At 31.3% G+C, this 19,131-nt stretch overlaps 2 protein-coding genes across 2 annotated transcripts; both read left to right on the top strand.

Annotated features, from left to right (window-relative positions):
• The first annotated feature begins 4,969 nt into the window (after window positions 1-4,969).
• LOC107962367 (WEB family protein At2g40480) lies at window positions 4,970-6,893 on the top strand. The gene is made up of 2 exons (XM_016898715.2): window positions 4,970-5,422; window positions 5,547-6,893. The coding sequence occupies exons 1-2, from the start codon at window positions 5,165-5,167 to the stop codon at window positions 6,726-6,728; spliced, it is 1,440 nt and encodes a 479-aa protein (XP_016754204.1). The 5' UTR covers window positions 4,970-5,164; the 3' UTR covers window positions 6,729-6,893.
• A 6,014-nt stretch (window positions 6,894-12,907) lies between these two features.
• On the top strand, window positions 12,908-15,514 carry LOC107962369 (CBL-interacting protein kinase 18). The gene is given in 3 exon segments (XM_016898722.2): window positions 12,908-13,082; window positions 13,512-14,149; window positions 14,152-15,514. Coding segments are annotated over 2 exon segments (1,308 nt in total). The 5' UTR covers window positions 12,908-13,082; window positions 13,512-13,851; the 3' UTR covers window positions 15,162-15,514.
• Window positions 15,515-19,131: the final 3,617 nt, after the last annotated feature.

Here is a 19,131-nt window from a genome sequence, read left to right on the forward strand (position 1 = left end):
CTTTGTACCAATAATAGGTATTGATATTTATCTAGATTTTGTCTTCTCATCATCAATGGATTTAAATTAATTTAATTTGGGTTTTGTCTAATGTATTATCAATCTAGACAATTACATCTACGTCTCTTTTCTAGAGAGTTAATCCAACTCTAATAGTTAAGATAAGTTATCTCTCCAATTGAAATTATAGACGACATGATAGTCTTAACACGAGCCATTTGCTCATGGGCCGAGCCATCCACCTAGCCCAAAGGTCCGCCCGAAAATGGAGGGTTTGAACAAAATACGAGGTCTGAAAAATAGGCTTGGGTAAAATTTAAGGCCTGTTTTCTATATGGACCGAGCCTTGGGCAAGTTTTTTGTCCCAAGCTCGGCCAAATTCTAATATATTATGTTATTAAAAAAATTATATTAATTATGTACGTTAAATAATAATTATATATATTTATATTTATATTTATATTTATATTTATATTTATATTTATATTAAACCACTAATCCAATAACAATTAAACCCTTTACCTAAAACCTAAAAAAAACTTACCCAACTAAATAACCCAACTCAAAATATAAAAATTTAAAAAGTATATTTAATGCAATAAAATATTTATTATATTTATTTGTATTTTTTAATATAAAAAAATTATTATATTTATGATAGTATTTTTTAATATAAATACTTTTTAATGTATTTTGAATGTGTTAGAAAACTTTTATTTTAGCTTTTTTTAGTGCCTTCAGTGTATTATATTTTTTAAAAATATATTTTAAAATAAAAACTAATCTAAAAGAAATCAAATATGGCGAGCTAGGTCGGGCCAAGATTTACCTTTCTTAAATTGGGTCGGGCTTAGACAAAAAAGTAAGCTCATTTTTTGACTTGAAAAATTGGTCTAGATACTTTGCATGGGCTCGGTCTGACCTGACCCATGAGCACCTTTAACCTTCTACTATTAAAAAAAATCAAATAAGGCCAAACTGGAACATGGTTAACCTTTACTGCTTAAAAAAGACATGAAAATGACGTTTCTCATTTACGTTCAACTCTAAAAAGATATTGTATTTGTGAAATCATAAAAAGCTTTCAAAATAAAATTTTATTAAACAACGAATGACTTTGTTTAACCATAAATGTCAACTCTGTTAAAATTTGGGCATTTTGTTATTCTTTTTAGTAATATAAAATTAAATTGATCCATTTAATTGTAATAAAGAGACGTGTCACATGTATTTAAATCATCTTAGTCAATAATTCATGTAATAAATTATATTTTCCAACTATAAATTATTTTTCCTCATCTTTATAAAATTTCACCAAACTAATAATCAAATTTTAAATAGAAATAGAAATTAAAGGTATCTTTCAAGGTTGTCGGAAAGTGAAGGTAATTATGGTGATGCCCTTTTATTTTTCTCACTTTAGGCAACCATGCATACATGCATTTGTGACACTTTAAAGTGAGAGAGGGTTTCCTTTCTTCTTCCTCCTTTTATTCAGTAGTTGCTTCCTCACTTGCTTTTCTTATCCCTTTACCTTTCTTCTCTTCTATTTTGACTTGCTAGTCAACAACTTTGTAACAACATCAGTTATAGGTTCCGGCCATATCTACTCATAACCCCTCCCCAATCCATAAATAGGAGGATAATACGCTTCAGCGCACTCAAACTCACATCCTCTTGCATTGACAATAATGCCATACCAATCGAGTTAAGACTCAATCGACTAACTTTATGTTTTAAGAATAAATAAATATAAATAATAAATGAGTAATTTGGTGGGTTTAGGTTGCCCTAGCTTTTCCACGGTTTATTTTTAAGTCTAGGGATATAAGATTGAACTCGACTTTACCCATAAACACAATTTTGGATATCATTTAAAAAAAGACATTTTTTATAATATTATTTGGAGTTAATGTGTATTTTCTCTAAATTTGATAATATATACTGAGTTGGTATTTTTCTTTAAAATTTAAATGATATTTAAATTTGAAAATACTTTTAATTAATACCCATCAATTCTAAATTATTTTAAAAATATAAAAATAGTATGAAAATTAGAAATATTTTTTCGAAAAAATTATAAAAAAATCTAAAAACTCAAATATTTATAAAGTAAAAACTTATATTTGCTTTTCCTTAGAGAATAAAAACTTTTAACTAATTACTTTTTCATTTTAACTTTTCCCTTTGCTTTTTCTTATTTTTATTTGATCACTTTCATAAATGTTTGACTCTTATATCTCCGTTTTGAAAGGCATGGTCCTTATGTGAGCAACTCCTACAAAGTTGGACCTCAATTTGAGCATTTAACCTTTTTTGATCTTCTTCATTTTCTTTCAATTTCATTCATCTTACCGAAAAAAGGGCCGCTCCTTTCTTCTCCAAGCTGAAACTACCGCTGCTCTCCCCGTCAACCAACACTTTTTTGTCCAAACAATGGCACTAGTGAATTTCGTCCTCTCGTCTCTTCTCAGATTTCCAGACACATCATTCTAGGACACCAAGGGACCCATTAAATCCAAAATATTTTCTATCTCTATCACTATCCGTCAGATTGACCAAAAAATCCAACCACGACCTCTCTTCAACTCATCTTGCCTTTCCACCATTAGGATTTCATTGGTGACAACCAAATACCTTAGAAGTTTCAAAGTTGCATGCAAATTGAGAAGAGGACAAGAGAAAATATAACAATCTTTAATTACAACTTCAAAATAAGATGAAAATGATTACAAAACTTTCCACAAAATCCACCATCTTATGTAACATGTTATATTAATGTATAATTTTTTTTCATTAATTTAGAATTTCAATTGTTTATATAAATATTATTTCATTATTATTTATACATTCCAAGTCCCACCATATGTTTTTGTCATGTGTGAGTTTTAGTTCGATTAGTCAACTTTTGTATGATTTGTTCCGGGTTTTACTCTCTTTATGCTATAATAGTTTCATTCTACAGTTTGTGGCATGTACTTGTAAACTTTCAACAAAAAAAAAGAAAAGAAAGAGAGCAAATATCTATGAACTATATTTTGCAAGGCATCAAAAAGACAAAAACAGTTTTTGATTCTGTACTATGTATAAATTATATCTGTAAATATTAATTTTTAGATGATGATGATGTGACACAATCTTAGATTGTTATATCATCACATTTTTACGCAGGGGAAGGGGTTGCTTTCATTGGAAGGAGCCATCCTAATCGATTTTGGTTTGATCCACGCGTTCATCGCACCAATTGTTGATACAAAAAATCAATAAGAAAGAGTTAATGAGGAGGTGTTGGAGGGTTTGAAACAATTCACTCTTGTAGGGCAGATAGCCATCAATGGTGAAATTGAGAGGATAAGTAATGGAGAGCTTCCATGGTGGGAGAAAAAGTTAGGAAATGTATTTGGTGGCTGAAGAGTGGAAGAGAGGAAGAACCCCAAAAAGACCCCCTTTGCTCTCATATTAAGAAGTGTATATATAGAGTTCTTGGTATGACTCACATTGTGGCTAAGATAAAAGAGTTTGCACTATGCTTGAAAAAAATGCCAAAATTTTTTAGATTTATTGAAGCTTTTAACTTAAATCAATACTAAAATTTCTAACAAAAGCGTTAAAATTTTGGTGTATACTCCAAACGTACCATTAAATGTTTTAACTAAAATATTTATGCATAGCAAATAAGGGCGTAGCTAGGGGTTGACAGGAGGCTCAACCCCCTAAAATGGAAAATTGTTCATTTAGGACTTTTAAAAATTTTAAAATTTTAAATTAATAAAAGTAAAATTGCACTTTGATCCTCCTAAAAATAATAAAAATTTGATTTAATCATTTTAAAAATTATAAAAACATAAGCTATTAAAAAATTACAATTTAATTTCAGCACCTAAAAAAAATTCCTAGCTTTGCCCCTAATAACAAATAGTATAAAATATAATCGAATTCGAATATGAAAATTTTAAAATAGAAAAAGAAAAATAATGGTACCTTCCTCCAAAGTTTTATGACATCTTTTCAAATGTCGACAATTATCTTCAATTTTAAGCAAACGTCGTCGTTTAGTTACATGCATGATTTTGATTAGACATTTCCTTTCCACTACGGAACTTGCAATTCCCAACAACCTATCTTTAAAAACCGCAATCAACGGCCAAAGACTGCCAAGTCAACCCAAGCAATGCAAATCCAATCTCATCGTAGTTTGCTGATGTGTCAATATATTATTGGTTTAAACCCAAAACCTTTGACCCATCAACTTTGACTCATATATCAGTAACCAATATACATCAAACACGTCACTTACACGTCCACGTACAACTTCAGTCAATCCGACAAAAAGGAAAAACATTGAAATGGAAATGTTAACCTACCGTATCGACACGGTTTAAAGTTTTCTATATATAAAAAAACTTTTAATGTGATAATTTTCTTAAATTCGATGATGTAAACTCATAAATACAAAAATAATGCGTTTTAACACGCTTGAATTTACGTCCTCCTGCATTGAATAAAGGTTTAGTTTAAAAATACTTCTCAATGTGCTTTTGGAAAATAAACACTTTTGGAGAGAAATTAAAATTCTCAACTTTTGAAAAAATAATACTTTTAGGTCAATTTTTTGTTTGGAAAAAGTATTTTTTCTTTCAAAAAATACTTTTGTTCCAAAATTACTTCTTAGAAATAATATTAAACGGACCTTAAAACTCAATCGACATAGGTCTAACTACCCGAGACTAGTCAAACAACCACATTATTAATTTTAGATTTTTTTTTCTTTACAAATGAATACTACTTTTATTGTATTAAGGAAAAATAAAACTATAAGATTATTTTAATCAATATCAGAATACACTTATTAATATTTATGACTAAATAATTTCAAATTGGTCCACCTTAAAAAGAAAAAGGGAAATCACTTTGCCACCTTTTCTCTTTGTTTCACCGAGTGGGGAATATGGACATAATCATAACAAAGCTAACTCTAGAATTCTTAATTCTTCATAATTTACTTATTTTTCCCTCTTTTTCATCTTTAAAGCTAAAAAAATATTTGCACACCCTTTAAGAAGAGACCCTTTCTCTTTTGCGTATTACACTCACATTCACATATTTTCACATTATTATTACTGAATCTTTATTATAGCTAAGCTTATTTGTATGCATATATGCAATGGCAACATTACCTCAAGACTCCTCCATGGAAGGTGTTCCGGGTACACCTGGAATCCGGGAGGTGAGGCCCGAGTCTAGCTCCGAGGATTTCAAGTTTTGCACTGTCTCGAGTAGGGACTCAAACCCTGGAATTCGGAGGGTGGGTTTGCGAGCTGAGATCGATACATCACCGCCTTTCGAGTCTGTTAAGGAGGCTGTGACCCGGTTCGGTGGCAGCGGACCTTGGGTGCCATTGTACAAGTTTGGAGAGGCTTATGTAAGTTTCCTCTGCTTTTGTCTTGATGGAACATATGGCATATGCATGCCTTCCAAACATTAATTTTAATATGTTTGTTTATGCATATATACATATATATATACATGTGTGTGTTTATGAGCAGCATGGAATTGAAGAATTTGACATAAAGAAAGTTGAAGAACAAGCAGCAGAGTTGGAGAAAGATTTGATAGTGAAAGAATTGGAGACCCTTGATGTGCTTGAAGAATTAGGGACTACAAAAAGGATTGTGGAAGATTTAAAGAAACAACTCAAAGATGAAGCTTTGAAATGCATGACCAAAACTCCACACTTGAATCCAGATGCACACATGAGCACTGTGAACAATGAACATCATGAACATGTCAGAATCGGGAGTTCGAGACCTTACCACCGTCGCCGCCCTGTTTCGTCTCCAGATTCGGTCTTGATGGAATTGAAGCAGGCAAAGTTGAACCTTGGTGAAACTATCAATGATCTTGGGAATATTGTTGATCCTTCAACAACAACTGAAGGTCCAAGAGCAGTGTCAGTGCTTGAAACAACTGGTGAAATGAGGTGGTTTGCAGCTAAGAAAATGGAGGAAGCAGCCATGGCAGCTGAGGCTCTTGCACTTGTTGAACTCAATGCACTTGCTGGAACAAAGGGTTCGTCCGGATTTTCCTTCCCGGAGCCGGAGTCGAAGCCGGAACAATCTCCTCGAACTCCGAAAGTACTACAAAAGGCAGCAGAAGAGGTTTCTAACAGGGAAATGATTCATTCAATGCATGAATTTGATGAAGCAAACAATATTTCTCAACTTACAATCTTGAGAAAGCTTGAAGAAGCTTCAAATGCAATGAAAAAAAGTAAACAAGCATTGGAAGAGGCTCTAAAAAGTGTTGAAATCGCAAACAAGAAGCAGCTGGATGCTGAAGAATCTCTCAGGAAATGGAACAAACAGGTGGTCTACAATGGTTCAAATATCAACAATCTTCAAAGACCTCCATTAAAGGATGTGATGATGAACAAGCAAAACCCAAAGCCTGTTCCAAGGCCAACAGTGTCAATGAGGGATATGTTGAAAAAGGCTAATGAAGGCCAAACTGAAAGACAAAAAGTAGCTTTGAGCCAAATGCTAGATGAACTAAAGCAAGATTTGAGATTTCACCCAAAAACAGCAGCTGGTGATCATGATAAAAAACATCATGGTGATGATCATCGAAAACAGGTGTTCACACAAAGGAGAAGATTTGGGTTCATCCACATATCACTCCCATTATCAAAGCAAAGCAAAAAGAAACCACAAGCTTTGAACACAATGTGATTATACAATAAAATAGGTTTGTTTCATTGGTTTGTGTTTGTTTTTTGAGTGGATTAATTTATGATGGTGTTTGGCATCTATGAAATCTGAACGTTTGTTGCAGAAGGTGTTTTATAATTTGGATTTCTGTAATAAAATGGCATTGAAATGGTTATATGGTCCAAATTTCTTTTCTATTACATACTTCGGTTAAGAGCTTATATCATTGTTTGAATTACCATAAATTACTATTTATATTCTAATTACGTCTTTAAACTACCGATGTTATATCATTCAAGTCTTTCAATTATCAAAATCCTTAAATTAATTTAAAATAAAAATTTTAAAGAAAAGTAAAATATTATGGTTGGAATCTAGTGCTCTTAGTGTTGTTATATCATCAAACAAACTTGTAATTTTTCGAAATAATGGTTTAATGAAATTCCATCATACTTGTTATACCCCTACCCGACTCAGACTCTTGGCATCTCGAGAACCTACCTAAGAAACACCTAGTAATGGCCTTTGCTTCACACTGCTCATAAGAAGATAGCTCGTCCTTAGCTATCTGCTGATAGCGGACCCCCTATTAGACCACCTACTGCTACTAAAAGGTACACATTCATCAAGAATAGACCATTATGGGACCACTGAGGCCTAATAACCTCGTTCTATCTCAGTAAATGAAATGTCAGAGTTGTAATATACTTGAAGACACCTAGAGTATAACAACATTGTCACCTGGCCGACCACACATTTGCCATACCCTAAGATTTTCGGTGACATGTCGTAATTGGAAAGGAGACTTCCCACTAATAAATACCATAAGGCACAATGAATGAGGGATCTTCTCCCTCCTTTTTAACAACCTTAGCAACAGGCCTTGGCACACTACCTCCTCTTCTTCTCATTTATTCTTACTCCAACTCTCCACCTGTCACAAGTGAATCGACCTTCTTGTCACTATCGTTGTCCCTTCATTTCCTTTCCCTTGTCGGTACCTATTATCAACAATACTCATTGATATATTTTGTATAATGACTTCAATGGTTTTTGCACACAAATCAAAATGAAAACAAATATTAGGTTATTGATTATCTAGCGGTTAACTAATATTAAGTTGCATTATAAGTTTGGATAATAATGTGAGAAGACAACTTATATTAATAGATAATCTAAATCATCTAAAGTCTAATCGAAATTGAGCAAGTGGATTAAAAGATTATTATTTCATCTATCGAGTCCAAATAGAGAGATGTATTATCTTGGGTATTGGAGTGGATGACTCCTAGAAGATAGACATAGATATGACTATTTGGACTAACAATACATTGGATTTATCCACTTGTGATATTCATAGTGTGGCTTACCTAAATCCTAAGTAAGTGACAGACTACTTGTGCATGAATTGTATATTTCGATGTATTAAAAACCTAAGTCAATTGATAATAGAGTTAAAAGCTAGTATATTGGGTATACGACTTTTGCATGATATAACTTCACTTAAAATAGTGTAATTCATGGCCCAATAAAAGGTTAATGATGTCCTCTTATCGACATTACATGATAGATGGAAAAGTAGCGTGACCCCAAGTCATTTGTCTAAAGGAGAATGATTTAATAATTATGTATTAGTAATTGACTTTTTCATAAAAGAAGATGTGATGATTACCATGAGATAAAATATGATTATATTGGGAGTACGAATTTTATCCCAAAGAACTTAAGGATGTCCTATGTTAATAGCACACATATGATAAAGCTATTGGACAAGCACTTGATAAGTAGTTTCCGTAATGGCATATAATGAGGAGAGCTCAGTTATAGTACTTTAGTGGAATAACTCTATAACTAAATAATTTCGTAATTAATAGACGAAAAGTCAGAGCTTATTTACAAATTATTTGAGCCTTAATTATATAATCCAATTGATCCCTCTGCTAACTCGGTATATCTTTGATGGTTTGAATCGATGATGTGAATATATAAAAATGACGAATTAAAGAAATAGATCACATGAACCACTATCTGCAGTGAATGAGTTTTCTCATCATTAATAAAAGATGTCTTAGAGATTAAATTAATTTCTCCAAATTATTATTTATTAAATAATTAAAGTTTAAAGTAAAAATTAAATTAATTGGTCATCACAGTTTCATAGAACAAGGTAATTAAATTTATTTACTTATAGGTTGTAGTACGATAAAGTTGTCAAGACTTTAACGAGATTAAAATCGGGTTGAAAAAATAATTAATTAAGTTGTTTAATTTAATTAATTAATTGGATAAATAATATTTCTGATATAGAAAAATTGCTTATTGGATTAGGTAGATTATATGGGTTAGTTTAAAGATTAGATAACATATATACTTATATCCAATATATGACAAGGCCTAGTGGCAGAGCCAGAAAATATTTTTTTTGAGAGGGGGGCGGAGTTAAATTGTATATTTTATGATAGTAAAAATGTAATTTCACCATTTTAATAATCTATATCTTTATAATTTTTAAAGGATGAAATCAAAATTTTACTGTTTTTAGGGGCTAAAGTGTAATTTTATTATTATTAATTTAAAATTTTATAAATTATAAAGGGTCTAATTAGAAAAAAAATTTATTTTAGGGGGGGTCGGGACCCCTGCCAGCCCCCTAGCTTCGCCATTGACAAGACCCAACTGTATTACTCCTAGTGAGAGTATGCTTTATCCTATTAAATATTATTATTTAATTATACATTGTTCAACTGAGACTCTTATTATTTTCTCTATAAATAGGAATTATGGACTAGGTCAAAGTACACCATTCACCTACGAGGTTACTTTGCTAGAATACAATGAATTTATCCATACGAAATATTTCCATCTTTCTTGAGTAACCAATTTCTAGCCCTAGAAAGTTTTTCATAAGTTTTCATCAATATGTGAATAGAGCCCATACTCTAGCAAACCGAGGTTGAGATTAGCGGAGAAGATTTAGAGGATGAAATCCGAGAATGACCTATTCCACCTATTCCAAAACACAAGTATAACTTGGGTAATAAAGTTTATTGTTACAAAGATCACAAAGGCTCAATTTTAGAAAAATTTTAAAACTACTACTAGGCAACAAACATGTTTTCTAAATTGTATTTTTCCAACAATTACCGCATAACTTTTAAAAGTAAAAACTAAAAATAAAATAAAACTGAAAAAAGAGGGGCAATAAAAGTTTTGTAAAAGCTTTGAAAACTCAAAACTAAGTTTTTTACAATATTCATTTTTCTTTAAACTTTTTATTTTAAACTATGCCATATAAGATTTGATATTTTATTTAACGGTTAAATTAATGATTTTAGTAATGGGAGGACTCGATATAACATTGATAGCTTAGGAATGTAATTAGAATGTTTTAAAGTTTGGGGGCAATTTAGAAAGCAAGTTATATTTTAGGGATGTACTGTGCAATTAACTCTAAAAATCATAATTAATATTTGGATTAATTCCACCGAACGTCCCCAAATTATAGTTCATATTCTACGTTGATCCTAAACTTCAAAAAATTCAGATTTAATCCTTAAAGTATTAATATAATATCAATCTTATCCTTCCATCAGTCTCGTCAATAGTTCAAGCGTTGAATGTTAGATCAAATTTGGTGTGGGACATATTTAAAAGATGTCAATCAAATTACAAATATGTATGTACCTACTACATAAAAGTTAGAGCTTGAACTCAAGATTAGGCGCAACTTATTGTATAATTAACCCTCAATATTTATATGTACATAATTTAAAATGGTAAACTACACAGTTGGTCACTTAGGGCCAGTTCTTCATTACTTAAAAAAAGCACTTCTGATCCCAAAAGCACTTTTAAAAAATAGTTGTGAAGAACAAACTGCATTTAGCTGAAATTTTTAGCTTTTCAGGGGCGCTTTTCAAAAACACTTCTGAAAAGGAGCTAAAAAGGAGAAGCTAAAAATTTTAGCTTTTTCTCTCCCAAAAGCACTTTTGGTGCTTAATTACTTTTTCACCCCTCCAATAACATAGTATTTTTCTTTTTTTTTCTTGGTGCTTAATTATAATTGTGTTAAAATCATTAATTAAAAATAAAATATATTTTTTAAAATACTAATTCTAAATATTTAATGGTTATATTTAAATATTTAAAATATAGTTTATATATTCTAATTAAATTTTATAAATAATTAATATTTATTGCTTAAAAATATTTACAATTTATATTTTATATATTAAAATATTAACAACAAGTTATAATAATTTTTTATATTATTACTAAAATATAATAATATTAACTAATTTAAATATTATTTAAATGCATATTTGTTACTTGATAATAACATGTCTAAAATGGATATTTTATTTCTCAAAAGCACTTTTTGACAGCAATGCTAAACACTCAAATTTTAAACCAAACTTTTTAAAAGCATTTCTCAAAAGCACTTTTCCACTGCACTTTTCAAAAGCAATGAAGAACTGACTCTTAATCTTCATAAGTTTTCATTTTGGGCATCGATTGATATATATATATTGCAAAAAGGGCATTGTCGTTACAAACCGTTTTCATCTAGTCACCCATGATTAATTTGGAGTTAGACAATATTACAGTACACTAATTTTAGTCACCAAACTTTAATAAATTTTCATTTTAATTTCGACATGATTTAAAAAGATAAAATGAGTGACTAAAATGAACACTTACTAAAGTTAAGCAACTAAAATGAGTATACAATAACATTGCCTAATTCAAAATTAATGGTGGAAGACCAAAATGAAAATGATTTGTAACAACAGTGCCCAAATTAATGTTGAAGTTTACCCGATTTAAAAATACTTTGTTCAAATGGTAATTAAGCGGGACGAGGTGAATGTTGCTAAATCCATCATTGCTCTACAAGTGTCACTCTTTGCTCCACCATTTGCCTTACTCTATTATGTATGTATAATATTAAAAACCATTACTTACTCCATTATGTATGTATAATATTAAAAACCATTACAACCTCTATGGATGTTGGATGCATCCATTCTTGCTCCACTTCAATTTAATTTTTGTTACTTATTTTTAATATTTTCAACAATTTTCAAAATCAAGTTAAAATTTAAACATAATTCTTTGTAAAAATATTTAAACATAAAACATATGAAATTTTTTTTATAATACATTATTACATTTCACCTTTTAATAGTTTAATATACACAAGGATAATTATTCAAGAGGGGTGTTTGGTAAACAGAGTTTTTAGTCTTTTTTTAGCTGATTTGGGCACAAATGGAGGATTGAGTAGTCAAACCCTTTGATTATAGTGTTTGGTGAATGGAGATTTGCAATAGCTTGTTGAGCTAAAACCTCCAAAACAGAAAACGTTGGGATTGGCAAATGTTTTCATAGCTGATTGAAAATGAAATATGTAAAATGACATATTTGACCATGCTTGCTAAAAAATTACTCAATTTGCCATTATGTACAATTATATAGATATACTATTAATATTTATCAATTTCCAGGAGGTTAATATTTGCAAATAAGGAACTTAAGAAATTTATTTATTTAAAATTTCAAAAATATATACTAACTAATTTCCATAATGAATGTTTTAATTCATTGATAATAGTATTTTATTTCAATAATTTCATCTAGTAAAAAGTAAAGTATTATAAACAAATAAATATTTAACAATAAAATATGGCACGCACATATCAACTTTCACCTATCAGTTAAGTTTTACCAAACACTCTTAAACAAACAGATAATAGAAACAATTAATCAAATCAATTAATAGAATGAATTGATGAAATCAACCATGCAATCAGCTATCAGCCAATTGTCAAAGAGAGCCTATACGTACATACATATATAGCCGGCATAAAATGATAATTTAATATAATAGAGCGAGGTAGAGTGGAGGAAGTAATTATCTACAAAAATCTACCCTGCGTCTGGTTTAAAGAAAATTCTACTCCATTTGAAGCAGATGATTCAAAATCCATGTGCCGATTCGGATTTGCTCAAATTGTTTCCTTTTTATAGTAACCAAATGTATTGTTGAAGCAAAAGCAGAAAATTGAACAAAAATAGTGAATTACCAAAATTAGGGACAAAACTGACTGATTTTGAAACGCCAGCCTTCTGTCTTTCTGTCATAACTAACAGTCTTTACATATATAAAACCTTCTATATTTAGTCCCCAAAACCTGTCATTCCTATTATTATCTTACAAATTTCATTATATTACGTTGCATTCATGTGCTTCCTACATTTGTGGCTTTCATTTCATCATCTTTCTAACCCCCCATCACCTTCTCCGCAAGAAGGGTGTCATCTTCCATTGAATTACCTCAAGTCTATTTCTCTTTTCTCATTTGCCCATCAAAAGTAAGTTTGGGTCTTTCTTTCCCATTGAATTTTCATTGCCTTTTATTTTTGTTTTTGGTTATGAATCTGTTTCTTCATTGTTGAATCATGTTCATGCTGTGGAATTGGTTCTGGGTATTGTTTTCTATGTTTAATCTCACATGAAATCTTTAAATTTGATCAATGAACAATGAACAATGTTAGATTTTGAAAGAATTAATACACTGTTTGCTTAGATCATGTTCTTCGATTCTACTAAATGTCGGTGACGTTTGAATCAGAAAAAAAGTTAAGTTGAACTTGTTGTGATTGTTGGTTGATATGGTACCAATGTTTTTTTCCTGCAGCAGGTGGTGTCGAAATTTGGTGCATTTATGATTGCTCGGTTCTAATATTTATGCATGCCAGGCGGTTTGAATTATTGCCTAATTGACTCGATTTGTCTTTCAGAAAGTATTAAGAAAGGAATAGGGAATGCGGAAAGATGTCTATGCACGCTGAGAATTCTCTATATCAACTCCACAAGGATGTATCCGGATCTGGATTACCCTTATTCTTTCTCGATGAGGTCGGATACTCAGGAAACAGCAGATTCATGCTCGGTGTTCAAGTTCTTAACAGGGCTGAAAACAAAATCTCCACCATGTTGATGAATGACCTTGCTGAAGACGGTTGAGTTTTTCGTGTTATAGGAAGTTCTCTTAAGAGTACATTTACATATATATATATTATTAATACTGCAGGAGATAATACTCTTTTTTGGAGCCTGTTAGGATTAAAATATTTTAGAATGGAGAATAAGGGGAAGGTGTTGATGCAAAAGTATGAATTCGGAAAAATGTTGGGCCAAGGGAATTTTGCTAAAGTTTACTATGCAAAGAACATCAAAACAAGCCAGAGCGTGGCGATTAAGGTCATTGAGAAAGAGAAGGTCTTGAAAGTAGGCATGATCGATCAAACCAAGACGGAGATATCCACTATGAGCCTCGTTAAGCACCCGAATATCTTGGAACTTTACGAAGTCATGGCTAGCAAAAACAAGATTTACTATGTTATGGAGTATGCCAACGGTGGCGAGCTCTTCAACAAGGTAGCAAAGGGAAGTTGAGAGAAGACTTGGCAAGGAAGTATTTCCAACAGCTGATCAGTGCAGTTGATTTTTGCCACAGCAGAGGTGTTTATCATCGGGATTTGAAGCCCGAAAACTTGCTCCTTGATGAAAATGGAACCCTTAAGGTATCAGATTTCGGCTTGAGTGCCCTTGGTGAGTCTAAGCATCAAGATGGATTGCTCCACACAACTTGTGGAACCCCTGCATATGTAGCTCCTGAAGTTATAAACCGAAAGGGCTATGATGGGGCAAAAGCCGATATCTGGTCTTGCGGGGTTATCCTCTTTGTCCTACTGGCTGGTTATCTTCCATTTCATGATTCAAATCTGATAGGAATGTATAAGAAAATAAGCAAAGCAGATTACAAGTTTCCTAGTTGGTTCTCACCTGATGTCACCAAGCTGCTATCGAGAATCCTCAATCCTAATCCAAAATCTCGAATTTCAACCGCGAAAATAATGACAAACTCCTGGTTCAAAAAGGGGTTTAAATTGAAATCAAGTCACAAAACTGCCGAAAAGGACTTGCCTTCTACCGATACCAATGTGGTTTTTGGTTCTGAGGCTAACACAGCAGCATTCGAAACAAAGAATCACAAGGATCAGCTCACCAAGTTGAATGCTTTCGACATCATTTCCTTATCAAGTGGGCTCGATTTGTCTGGATTGTTTACGGAAACCGGCGAGAAGAAGGAAGTTAGATTCACTTCCATGCATAGTGCCTCTGCCATCACTTCTAAACTAGAGGACTTTGCTGAGCACTTGAAGTTCAAAGTTAAGAAGGAAGTTGGAGGGCTTTTGAAAATAGAAAAATCGAGCAGAGGCCAAAAAGGCGCATTGACTATCTATGCACAGATATTCGAGGTCGCCCCATCTTTCTATTTAGTAGAGTTGAGGAAGTCCAGTGGTGATACATTGGAGTATAGGAAGATGTTGGAGCAGGATGTTAGACCAGCTCTCGAGGACATTGTTTGTACTTGGCTAAAGTGAGTCATCGTGTTGAAGTTTCTCAAGTTTATTTGTCCGATTCGATCTCAAAGGCAGTTTGAATGTTTGGTTACTTGTATGAATCTTTAAAAGCTGCCGTTCTTGCATGAAATCTAGCTTGAATTTGTGTTCAAACCTTTGATAGAACAGACATTATAGTATAGTAATGTGCTTCAAAAGGCTTTGCAGTTTCATGTCTGAAAATCATCCAAGGGGGTGGGTTGTGGGGTTGGGGGTGTTTAAATGCGAACCCAGTGTCCAATGTAAATAAATATTATTTGAAGGTGTTGTAAATAAATAATATTTCAAGGTGTCCAATGTAAATAAAAAAAACTATTATTTTACAAAATAAGTTATATTATTATGGGGTATTTTTGTCTACATATCTATATAAATTAATAAAATTTAAACAAAAAAACATCATGCATATCAAATTTTTAATTTTAGTATTGCAACCAAAGCATCATTCGATTTTCATACGAAAACATCTAATAATAATTATAAAATTATTTAAAATTATTAATTAACATTTAAATATTGTGATAATTACAAATTATATTGATATCTAATTATTAGTATAAAATTAACGTAAAGTAATGTGTGATAGGTAGATTTGATAATTACAAATTTTATTAACATCTAAATATAATTATAATTTAAATTAAAACTATTAATTGAGATTTAAACATAAATTGTAGTGATAATTATAAATTATATTGACATCTAAATATTATTATAATTTTATTTATATTTATCGATTGGCATTTAAATCTAATTATAATTTAGTTTAGGTTTATTAGGTGTAAAATAGTGTGGTCTAAGCATAAAATAGAGAAAATAAATTTATCTATTTATATTTTTCATGGCAAATTATTAATATAAAATATTTATAATTCTAATTATTTTATTAATGATGTTTAAATTAGATTTTATTATTATAATTAAACTTGATTATAATATTATTTTAGTATAATCATCACTTAATTAGTGTTACAATTATATACCAATTAAAATTAATATTTAGCACTATAAATCTGTACACATTTTATTCAAATAACATTCGAAGAATTACTAAAAAATTATATTTTAATATTATTTACTAAATTTTGGTTCCATCAATAAAAAAAATGATTTTCGTTATCATTTAGTATGTTTGGTTTTTATTATTAATTTCATATTTCAATAGTTTTACTATTATTAGATTTTAATAGTACTTACACTTTTATCGACAAGTTATTTTTTTAATTGCTTAATATTTTACTATAGTTTATTTCGTAATTTTATTTTATTTCCAATACTTTTAACATAATTTATTCTCTATTATTTATCAAAATTAATAGGCTTTTATTATAAAATAAGCCAAATCTTATTTAATTAGTAAATATACTTTTTAAATTGTAAAATTATATTATTTAGTGAAAAAGTTTTTGGTTTGCACTTGGAAAACAGCTTCGTTCCAACTGTTGTTGGAACAGAAAGGTTAAATGCAAAATAAGGAAAAAAAATTAACACACATATTTGTTCACACAATTTAGACACAACGATCCTATGTTTACAGAGTCTCGTCTAGTGAATGATTTTATTCAACAATCGTTCGAATCACCTATTGAGTCAAAACTCTCCAAAGAATACCTAAAAGAGTCAAGAAATCACATCAAGAAAATAAAAACAAAATTGTCACTAATGACACTCTAAAATTGCTCTCTAGGTGAAAGCCACAAGCAACCTATTTATAGGCTAATACAATAGTCCATCCAACAGAGTTTTGATAAACTTTAAACTCCAATTTAACAGCTAAAATTATCCTGAGTATTTATCAAATAAAAATATCTATAAATATGTCTTTCAACTACTCCAAAACTCTCTTAAGAGATAAGGGTGAGGATAAACATATCTTCACTTTAAACTTCTCAATATGACCAATTAAACAGCTAAAGAGTCCTAGTCGAACTCCAATTGTTATTTTGTCAAACATGTCACTCCATAGTATGCAAAAAATTTTAAACACCATGGGACCGAAACAACCCACGATTTAAGTAAAAAATTCGTTCTCAATCTAACAGAACATGGAACGAGCAGGTCAAAACCCCTAACATGTAATAAATTAAAACAAAAGACACATAAGCTTACGTGCAACATACACAAATTTTTAATAATTATATTTATAACTTTTTACATAAATCTAGTATATATAAAAGTGTTGCAAATTTATATAATTTGTATTATAATTTTAGCACTTTATAAAATTGGTGTTACCCTTAATTGGGTCATCAACTCAATTATGTATGTTATTATTTAAAAAGTTTCTGAATTTACGTCTAACTTAACCAGGACATCAAATAAGGGTAAAGGCAAAAAAGAGCGAGCCTTCAAATAAAATAGTAAATGCCTCTTTATCTTATTCCGATTTCAAAAATCGCAAGAAGATAATTATTAGAAATGCTGAAAGAGCTTGGAGTCTGGGAAAAGTCCTTGGTTAATGTCGACGGGCATGATGATGAAGCTGTAGCTGTAGCTGAATTGGCAAGATTTGAAGAGCAGTCGGGGTTTGGAGGTCTTCAAATACTTCTAAATGTTTCTATGACACTGTTCAATGAGGTTGGCTGGGAATGCTTCTTGAGCAATGTTGGCGATTGAATCAGCACTGGCTGAATGAAAAATTTTGACTGGGTTAGGCAGGAAGCGGTGGGGGTTGCCGGTGGTTTACTGAGCGAAATAATAGCATATTTGTTATGGTTGTGTGTAAAATAAATTTGTTCTTATCAGGGGGTTATCTGTTTTGGTTTTGTTCATTTGGAGTAAACCAACTACGAGGAGGAGCTGAAGCAAGTGTCTGGGGCTACAGAAAAGAACAGCTGCCCAAAATGGATTATAATTACAACGAAACGTCTGCAACTCTTCAAGGACTCATCAATGGTCTCATAACAAAAATTAACTCCAAGGACAGTAATTTGTGGGATTGAGAGCTTTCGTATATCATAATCGCGAGTGAGACAGCTGAAGGGTGACAATGCTGCATTACGTTACATGTTTGCTGAACGGAAGAAGTTGCAGCTTAAGGATAGGGATGGGGACGCAAGTGTCAAATTTGATGCGGGTGCTGGTGACGACTGTGATTGATTTCTTCATGGTATTCATTCTCTATACCACAAGGTTGCGATGCTTGGAATTTAAAGGGATGGTTTCGTGAAAAGTGGTGATAAGAGGGATTAGCATGTTCTTGCTACACGAGCTGGGCTAGGACGGGTTTGGACCGATGTAGAAATTTAAGTCCGTTTTCTAGGCCCAAACCAATTCGAAAAAAAGTGTTTAAAATTTTGTCCAAATCCAATCAAAATTTATATAGAAAAAATATAAAAAAAATGTTCGAAAAATGGGCTTAAAATTTCATGTCCAAGCCCAATCAAAAAATTTTGGCTTATATAAAAGTTGAAAAGTGTGATATATATTTGCAAGTGATGAAAATTAAGAGCGAAGCCACAGAATTCAGAATTCAGTGTTAAGGGTTCGAAATAAAATTTTAAGATTTGGTGGGTGTAGAGAGTTCTTTGGTGGAGAGAGGAAGTGTTGCAAACAAGTGAACAAGATGTACTAGAAGAAGGCGAAGAGGAAGACTAGAACAAATCAGATAACATTGAACGCAACGACAAATGGTGATTGTTAAGGTGGAGAAAAAAAGAAGGAAATCTTGGCTGACAATAAGGTTAAGCAAAAAAACAAGTTGAGAAATTCCAGAAAGAGTGCTTTGAGAGTAAAAAATGTCAAAACTCCCTTTACTAATTGTGAAATACTTCTATTTATAATGTCTCAAGAACGAGAGTTACAAAAATGACAATTAATAGGAGTAATGAAATTAATTTTCAGTTACAATGAGATTAATTATTAAGAGGGGATGGTGACGATGAATAGTGAATAAGAGTTCACTATATTTTTTAAGGAAGGGAGAAACACCCAATGTTATAGAAAAAGGTTA

The sequence above is a fragment of the Gossypium hirsutum genome, chromosome D06 (genome assembly GCF_007990345.1).
Source record: "Gossypium hirsutum isolate 1008001.06 chromosome D06, Gossypium_hirsutum_v2.1, whole genome shotgun sequence".
Lineage (NCBI taxonomy): Eukaryota > Viridiplantae > Streptophyta > Magnoliopsida > Malvales > Malvaceae > Gossypium > Gossypium hirsutum.